The sequence below is a fragment of the Pithys albifrons genome, chromosome 11, assembly GCF_047495875.1.
Source record: "Pithys albifrons albifrons isolate INPA30051 chromosome 11, PitAlb_v1, whole genome shotgun sequence".
Classification (NCBI taxonomy): domain Eukaryota; kingdom Metazoa; phylum Chordata; class Aves; order Passeriformes; family Thamnophilidae; genus Pithys; species Pithys albifrons.
Genome location: NC_092468.1, coordinates 2978613 through 2987746, shown reverse-complemented (window position 1 = coordinate 2987746; position 9134 = coordinate 2978613). Strand labels below are relative to the sequence as shown.

Here is a 9134-nt window from a genome sequence, read left to right as displayed (position 1 = left end):
GAGGGGCTGGAGCGGGGCCAGAGAAGAGCAACGAGGCTGGAGAAGGGACTGGAGGTGGCACTGAGTGTCCTCTGAAACACCTCCAGGGGCAGAGAATCCAACATGTCTTGATCCAACCCCACTGTGATCACCAGCCCAGGGCACTCAGTGCCAGAGTGATCCCAGTGGGGTTGGATCAAGGGTTGGACTTGACGATCTCAGAGGTCTCTTCCAACCCAACTGAGGAGAAGGGAGTGGAGCACAAGTGCTGTGGGGAGAGGCTGAGGGAGCTGGGGGTGTTTAGCCTGGAGAAGAGGAGGCTCAGAGGTGACCTCAGCACTGTCTGGAACTCCCTGAAGGGAAGTTCTGGCCAGGTGGGGGTTGGTCTCTTCTCCCAGGCACTCAGCAATAGGACAAGGGGGCACGATGGGCTCAAGCTCTGCCAGGGGAAATTGAAGTTGGAGAGCAGAAAGAAATTCTTTGCAGAGAGAGTGCTCAGGCATTGGAATGGGCTGCCCAGAGAGGGGGTGGATTCCCCATCCCTGGAGGTTTTTCAACTGAGCTTGGCCGTGGCACTGAGTGCCCTGATCTGGTAAAGGGACTGGAGTTGGACCAAGGGTTGGACTTGATGATCTAGGAGGTCTTTTCCAACCCAATCCATTCTGTGATTCTAAGTCAACCAGCCTGACTGGAGAGCTCCTTGGGTGACAGAGATGCAGGCACAGGAAAGGATGGAATGAGTCCCTCAGCTTTGTGTGGGATGAAGTGCAGTGGGGGCTTTTTAACCTGTTCTTCAAAACTAGCAAAGAAAGAGAAGCAGTGCCTGGAAGAGGCTGTATCTGCAACTCCCTGCAGCTCCAGAAAGAACCTTTTCCCAGGAAAAGCTGCATCATCTCCACTCTGTATCAGGTGTAGGCCCTTGGCCCTTAAGGAGAAGGTATGGATGGATAAAAAGAACCTCACTGGGGATCAGTCTGGTGGGAAGGGACCTTTGGGGGTCTCCAGTCCATCCTCCTGCTCAAATAAACGGACCTTTGGGGGTCTCCAGTCCAACCTGCTCAAAGAAAGGGACCTCTGGGGGTCTCCAGTCCATCCTCCTGCTCAAAGAAAGGGACCTCTGCGAGTCTCCAGCCCAACCTCCTGCTTGAAGAAAGGGACCTCTGGGGGTCTCCAGCCCAACCTCCTGCTCAGATAAAGGGACCTTTGGGGGTCTCCGGTCCAACCTGCTCAAAGAAAGGGACCTTTGGGGGTCTCCAGTCCAACCTGCTCAAAGAAAGGGATCTCTGGGGTCTCCAGCCCAACCTCTTACTTAAAGAAAGGGACCCCTGGGGGTCTCCAGTCCATCCTCCTGCTCAAAGAAAGGGACCTCTGGGGGTCTCCAGTCCAACCTCCGGCTCAAAGAAAGGGACCTTTGGGGGTCTCCAGCCCAACCTGCTCAAAGAAAGGGGTCAGTGGGGCTGCTCAGGATGGGGCCTCCTCAAGCTCTGGGGAGCCCCTGGAGGCAGGAGGTTCCCTGAGCCCCCTCAGACCCATCCTGGTTTCCATGGATTCCCACTGCTCCCCATCCTGCACCGCTGAGAACCCCCTGGCACCACTTCCTGGTGTTTGTGCCCATGGGAAGGATCTTCTGGGTCACAACAGGTGACCCAGGCTGGGAAAGGGGCTGGAAAGCTGGGAAGGGCCCTGGGGGTGCTGTGACAGCAGCTGGACATAAGCCCAGGTGTGCCCAGGTGGGCAAGGGGCTGATGGCCCTTGGGCTGTGCCAGCCATGGGGTGTGACAGCCCCAGGGCAGTGCCAGCTGAGGCCCCTGGAGGGCTGTGCCCAGTGCTGGGACCCTCAGTTCAGGAGGGACATGGAGGGGCTGGAGGTGCCCAGGGCAGGGAATGGAGCTGGGAAGGGGCTGGAGCAGGGCAGGGAATGGAGCTGGGAAGGGGCTGGAGCAGGGCAGGGAATGGAGCTGGGAAGGGGCTGGAGCAGGCCAGGGAATGGAGCTGGGAAGTGGCTGGAGCAGGCCAGGGAATGGAGCTGGGAAGGGGCTGGAGCAGGCCAGGGAATGGAGCTGGGAAGGGGCTGGAGCAGGGCAGGGAATGGAGCTGGGAAGGGACTGGAGCAGGGCAGGGAATGGAGCTGGGAAGGGGCTGGAGCAGGGCAGGGAATGGAGCTGGGAAGGGACTGGAGCAGGGCAGGGAATGGAGCTGGGAAGGGGCTGGAGCAGGGCAGGGAATGGAGCTGGGAAGGGGCTGGAGCAGGGCAGGGAATGGAGCTGGGAAGGGGCTGGAGCAGGGCAGGGAATGGAGCTGGGAAGGGGCTGGAGCAGGGCAGGGAATGGAGCTGGGAAGGGGCTGGAGCAGCGGCTGAGGGAGCTGGGGGGGCTCAGCCTGGAGAAAAGGAGGATCAGGGGGATCTTCTGGCTCTGCAATCCCTGCCAGGAGGGGGGCACCAGGAGGGGGTCGGGCTCTGCTCCAAGGACAGGGACAGGAGGGGAGGGCACGGCCTCAGGCTGGGCCAGGGCAGGGCTGTCCAGGCCTGGCAGCGCTGCCCAAGGCAAGGGCAGAGTCCCCATCCCAGCAGAGATTCAAAGCCATGTGGATGTGGCACCCGGGACAGGTGTCAGTGGTGGGTTGGCAGTGCTGGGGAATGGTTGGACTCCGTGGCCTTCATTTCCAGCCCAACCCATTCCATTCCATCCCCCGCGTTCCTCCGGGCCCAGCAGCGCCACATCCTCCTCCTCCTCCCGAGAACTACAACCCCCATGAGCCCCCGCGGCCGCCTCGCGCCGGAAGCGGAAGCGGCAGCGGCGCGGGGGCCACGTGTGCGTGGCGATGGCGGGCGCGCTGGAGCCGCACCTGGCGGCGCTGCGGAGGGAGCTGGGCGGGCCCGCGCTGCTCTCCGTGCTGCTCGCGCTCCTCGCCGTCGTCATCACCTTCCGTGAGTTGGGGGCACCCCCATTTCCCCCGCCCCAGCGGCTGCCGGCAGCGCCGAGGGGGCGCAGGTGCCGCCAGCCCCGGGCTCGGGCGTACCCCGCTCCTCACCCTCCTCCCCACCCTTCTCCTCACCCTCCTCCTCACCCTCCTCCTCACCCTCCTCCCCACCCTCCTCCCCACCCTTCTCCCCACCCTTCTCCTCACCCTTCTCCTCACCCTTCTCCTCACCCTTCTCCCCACCCTTCTCCTCACCCCTCTCACCCTTCTCCTCACCCCTCTCCTCACCCCTCTCCCCACCCCTCTCCCCACCCCTCTCCCCACCCCTCTCCCCACCCTTCTCCCCACCCCTCTCCCCACCCCTCTCCCCACCCCTCTCCCCACCCCTCTCCCCACCCCTCCTCCCCACCCTTCTCCCCACCCTTCTCCCCACCCTTCTCCCCACCCTTCTCCCCACCCTCCTCCTCACCCTCCTCCCCACCCTCCTCCTCACCCTCCTCCTCACCCTCTTCCTCACTATCCTCCTCCTCCTCATTCTGCTCATCGTCCCCATTCTCCTCTTCATCCTCCTCCTTCTCACTCTCCTCATCCTCATTCTCCCCATTCTCCTCCTCGTCTTCCTCATCTTCCTCTTCATCTTCCTCTGCATCTTCCTCCTCCTCCTCACCCTCCTCATTCTCCCCTTCATCCTCCTCTCCTTCATCCTCCTCCTCACCCTCCTCTTTATCTTCCTCCTCTTCCTCCTCCTCATCTTCCTCCTCTTCACCCTCCTCCTCCCTACTCTCCTCATTCTCCTCCTCCTCCCCACTCTCCTCACTCTCCTCCTCCCCACTCTCCCCACTCTCCTCCTCCCCACTCTCCTCCTCCCCACTCTCCTCATTCTCCTCCTCCCCACTCTCCCCACTCTCCTCCTCACTCCCCCCTCCCTCCCGCTGTGTCCCGCAGTGCTGTGGCGGTTCCTGCAGGGCCGGAGGAGCAGCCGGAGGGCGGTGCTGCTGCTGGGCCTGTGCGACGCGGGCAAGACGCTGCTCTTCGCTCGGGTGAGTGCCTGGCTTGGCCTTGGGCCTCTTCCCGGAGCTCTTACAAAGGTGTTTACAGCTGGAAAGGGGGACGGAGAGCAGGTTGTGTCTGCCCAGGAGGGTCAGAGGAAATGGGGGCTGGGGTTGAATCAGTCGTAGCAAACAGTTTGGGGGTGCTGGATGGCATCGGGGGTGGCAGCTCCGACCTCTGCCCTCCGTGAGCAGGGACGGGGCACAGGGAATGGCTGGAGCTGTGTCAGGGCAGGGACAGCACCCAGGGAATGGCTGGAGCAGGGACAGGGCACAGGGAATGGCTGGAGCAGGGACAGGGCAGGGACAGCACCCAGGGAATGGCTGGAGCAGGGACAGGGCACAGGGAATGGCTGGAGCTGTGGCAGGGCAGGGACAGCACCCAGGGAATGGCTGGAGCTGTGTCAGGGCAGGGACAGCACCCAGGGAATGGCTGGAGCAGGGACAGAGCACAGGGAATGGCTGGAGCAGGGACAGAGCACAGGGAATGGCTGGAGCAGGGACAGAGCACAGGGAATGGCTGGAGCAGGGACAGGGCACAGGGAATGGCTGGAGCAGGGACAGGGCACAGGGAATGGCTGGAGCTGTGCCAGGGCAGGGACAGGGCACAGGGAATGGCTGGAGCAGGGACAGCACCCAGGGAATGGCTGGAGCTGTGCCAGGGCAGGGACAGGGCACAGGGAATGGCTGGAGCAGGGACAGCACCCAGGGAATGGCTGGAGCTGTGTCAGGTCAGGGACAGGGCACAGGGAATGGCTGGAGCTGTGCCAGGGCAGGGACAGGGCACAGGGAATGGCTGGAGCTGTGTCAGGGCAGGGACAGCACCCAGGGAATGGCTGGAGCTGTGTCAGGGCAGGGACAGCACCCAGGGAATGGCTGGAGCTGTGTCAGGGCAGGGACAGCACCCAGGGAATGGCTGGAGCTGTGTCAGGGCAGGGACAGCACCCAGGGAATGGCTGGAGCTGTGCCAGGGCAGGGACAGGGCACAGGGAATGTCTGGAGTTGTGTCAGGGCAGGGACAGCACCCAGGGAATGGCTGGAGCTGTGTCAGGGCAGGGACAGGGCACAGGGAATGGCTGGAGCTGTGCCAGAGCAGGGACAGGGCACAGGGAATGGCTGGAGCAGGGACAGCACCCAGGGAATGGCTGGAGCTGTGCCAGGGCAGGGACAGCACCCAGGGAATGGCTGGAGTTGTGTCAGGGCAGGGTCAGGTTGGATCTCAGGGAAAGGTTCTTCCCCCAGAGGGTGGTGGGCACTGACCAGGCTCCCCAGGGCAGTGGGCACAGCCCCAAGGCTGCCAGAGCTCCAGGAGGGTTTGGATGATCCTCTCAGGGACAGGGGGAATTGTTGGGGTGTCTGCAGGGATAAAAGTTGGACTGATGGTCCCTGGGGGTCCCTCCCAGCTCAGGACATTCTGCTCCCCTGTGCCTGAGAACAGGAGGAGCACAGTCCTGGTTACCTTGTCCCAGCTGCAGAACCCCCTCCAAAGGAACTGCAGTCCCCCTTTATTCCTTGTTTTAGTGGAGACTCAGGATCTGAGTAGATAATTTTCCTCCCAAATGACCATTTGTAATTAACAATGGAGAGTAATCAGATTGAGATCAGGTCCCTCAAGCCCTTCATGGTCTCTGGGCAGATTTAAGGTGATTCCAGTGATTCCAAGCCTGGACTCTGCTTTAAGTGTTTTTTTTAAGCCTGGTTTTGGTGAGACCTGCCTGTCCCCCACAGCTGCTGTCGGGCAGGTATCGCGACACGCAGACCTCCATCACCGACAGCTCTGCCACCTACCGGCCCAGTCGCGACAGGGTGAGTGCACTCCGGGGCTGCTGCTCCCTCTGCCCAGCCTGGGGTTTCCCAGGAATGCACACCGGGAAAGTGGGAAAATCCCGGGATTTGGGCTCTTTGCTTTCTGCCTGGCTCAGCAGGGTCGTTGTTCACTCGTGTTTGGTTTGTTTTCTTGGTGATAATTCTGTTTCTCCCATAAAAATCTGAAATAAAAAACTTCTTCAGGCTTTGGCAGAATCTCCAGCTGCTCTTTGACTTCAGAAGGGATTTTGTTACTTTTAGGACCTGGTTATTTTCAGCTTGTGGCAATTCTTTCATTCTGGAAATGTGTTTTTCTCCTCCTGGGTGCACCTGAACTGCTGGGGAATTGTGGAAATAGGGGAGGTTTGTGTGGCTTCTCTTTGTCAATCTTCACTAAGAGTGGTGATAATAAAGTTAAAAACGTGGCAAAGGGAAGTCCAGGGCTTTTTTCTTTTTAATTTTTGTGTCTGTTTAAGATTGAGCAGACAAACATTCAGAGGGGGTGAGGCAGTGGAATGCTGCAGGGTGTATCTTTTTTTAATCACAGCCAAGGTTTCCATTCAAATCCAAGAGCAGAGGGCAGGAAGGGTCTCCTGGACTGTTCCTCCACTCTGGAGAGCCTTATCTGGGGAGCACTGACGTGGCCTTGGCTTGGCCATTCCTTCTCTTCCATGGCCTGGTGTAATGGTTTGCCCCATGGCTTCCTCACTAACCACTGTATCTAAGGAAGTTCCAAGTATTCCACACGTGTCTTCCACGTAGCAGGGGGGGAGTGGGTTTTGTTGCTCTCTTCCTTTCCTTGGCCGAGGAGCTGGTAGGAGGTGGTTGGAGTCTGGTCCCTCCGGTCCCTGGTGGTTCTCCTGTTCTGGGTGAGATTGTTTCATTCTTGTTCCCCTTCCTTGAGGTTTTTAATTGGGTTTGTTTTGATTCATTCGGTTTCTTTAGGTTGGGTTGGTGTCTTCCTTATTTTCTGGCTAATCAATCCTTTCCCCTTTTCTCCTTTCCCCTCTCCCACATAGGGGTGGAATCCTGTGTATTGTGTATACAGTGTGGTTTGTGAATGTTAGTAAATATAATTTATTTTTTTTATTCAGTTCAGTTTCTTTAGAGTGCATTTTTTTTCTGTTTTTTTTTCCCTTTCCTTTGCTGGGAAGGTTCTGGGAAGGGGAAGGGGGGCCAGTCCAGGGTTGGCAACAGCTGGGCCAAACCTGTGACTTTATTGGAGATATTAACCCTGGATTGTTTTGTAAATAGTTCTCTGTTTAGAGAACAGTGAACTGCCAACTGGAGTGGTATTATCAAAACAATCACCGTGAAAACAGCCAAGAGTATCTTGTTGATATAAACAAAATTTTTGTTTAAGAACAGAAAACTCAGGCATAAGGTAAACAATAGAAAGAATAGTTTTTACCCTTTCTACCAAATACCTGAGAAGTCTGGTGTATTTTTGTGTGGTTCCCAGCAGAGTCTGGTGTATTTTTGTGTTGTTCCCAGTAGAGTCTGGTGTATTTTTGTGTTGTTTCCAGCAGAGTTTGGTGTTTTGTGTCATTTCCAGTAGAGTTTGGTGTATTTTTGTGTTCCCAGCAGAGTCTGGTGTATTTTTTGTCGTTCCCAGAAGAGTTTGGTGTGTTTTTGTGTCATTTCCAGCAGAGGTTGGGGTATTTTTTGTCATTCCCAGCAGAGTTTGGTGTATTTTTCTGTCATTTCCAGCAGAGTTTGGTGTATTTTTTGTCCTTCCCAGCAGAGTTTAGTGTATTTTTGTGTCGTTCCCAACAGAGTCTGGTGTATTTTTGGTTTGTTTCCAACAGAGTTTGGTGTATTTAGGGAGTCTTGCAGTGTGTGAATAACTTGGTTCAGAGGCTGGGGGTTTATAACTCTGTCAGGGGCTTGTGGTTTTCCCCAGTCTGTGGTCACAGGTACCCCCAGATCAGGTGCTGGTAACCCCTCCTTGTTCCTGTTCCTGTTCCCAGAGCACTAATGTGACCTTGATTGACCTCCCAGGCCATGAGAGTTTGAGGCTCCAGTTCTTGGAGAAGTTCAAGGCTGCAGCCAGGTAAGGGGGATTGGCAGAGGAGGGGGATTGGCAGGGGATGTTTTGGGAAAGGATAAACCAAATGCTGGGGCTGGGAATGCTGTGAGCTGGGCTGGTGGTGCCCTGAGGGTCAGAGCTCTGCTGGGGGGTAGTTTTTGCTTTGCTTTCACAAAATAGATTGAATTGGGAGGGACCCACAAGGATCAAATCCAGCTCCTGACCCTGCACAGGACAATCCCCAAAATGACTCCACGAATTCCTTACTTTGCTGTCCTTGGAGTGCACCAGGTGACAAAGCAGCTACAACAGGGTTAGGGAATGTGGGATATCCTTGGGGCAGAGGGGGAAGAAATGACAGAATCATAGAATGGATTGGGTTGGAAAAGCCCTCTGAGATCATCAAGTCCAACCCTTGGTCCAACTCCAGTCCCTTTACCAGATCATGGCACTCAGTGCCACAGCCAAGCTCAGTTGAAAAACCTCCAGGGATGGGGAATCCACCCCCTCTCTGGGCAGCCCATTCCAATGCCTGAGCACTCTCTCTGCAAAGAGTTTTTTCTGCTCTCCAACTTCAATTTCCCCTGGCAGAGCTTGAGCCCATCGTGCCCCCTTGTCCTATTGCTGAGTGCCTGGGAGAAGAGACCAACCCCCAGCTGGCCAGAACTTCCCTTCAGGGAGTTCCAGACAGTGCTGAGGTCACCTCTGAGCCTCCTCTTCTCCAGGCTAAACACCCCCAGCTCCCTCAGCCTCTCCCCACAGCACTTGTGCTCCATTCCCTTCTCCTCAGTTGGGTTGGAAGAGACCCCTGAGATCATCAAGTCCAACCCTTGATCCAACCCCACTGGGATCACTCTGGCACTGAGTGCCCTGGGCTGGTGATCACAGTGGGCTTGGATCAAGACATGTTGGATTCTCTGTCCCTGGAGGTGTTTCAGAGGACACTCAGTGCCACATCCAGTCCCTTCTCCAGCCTTGTTGCTCTTCTCTGACCCCACTCCAGCCCCTCAATCTCTTGCCTGAACTGAGGGGCCCAGAACTGAACACAACACTCAAGGTGTGGCCTCCCCAAGGCAGAGTCCAGGGGAAGGGTCACTGCCCTGGGCCTGCTGGCCACGCTAGTTTGGATCCAGGCCAGGATCCCCTTGGCCTTCTTGGCCACCTGGGCACACTGGTGGCTCCTGTTGAGCTTCCTGTCCCTCAGTCCCCCCAGGTCCCTCTGCCTGGCTGCTCTCCAGCCACTCTGTGCCCAGCCTGGAGCGCTGCAGGGGTTGGGGTGGCCAAAGGGCAGGACCTGCACTTGGCCTTGTTGAACTCCATCCCATTGGACTCAGCCCATCTCTCCAGTC

The 9134-nt window shown here is 57.3% G+C and overlaps 1 protein-coding gene across 1 annotated transcript in view; it reads left to right on the top strand.

Annotated features, from left to right (window-relative positions):
- SRPRB (SRP receptor subunit beta) overlaps window positions 1–9134 on the top strand; it is an 82039-nt gene that overhangs the window by 65177 nt on the left and 7728 nt on the right. Inside the window, exons 2-5 of the mRNA XM_071566675.1 lie at window positions 2776–2908; window positions 3847–3941; window positions 5679–5756; window positions 7727–7809. Of these exons, the coding sequence (XP_071422776.1) occupies window positions 2776–2908; window positions 3847–3941; window positions 5679–5756; window positions 7727–7809 (389 nt within the window). The remainder of the gene's footprint in view (window positions 1–2775; window positions 2909–3846; window positions 3942–5678; window positions 5757–7726; window positions 7810–9134) is intronic.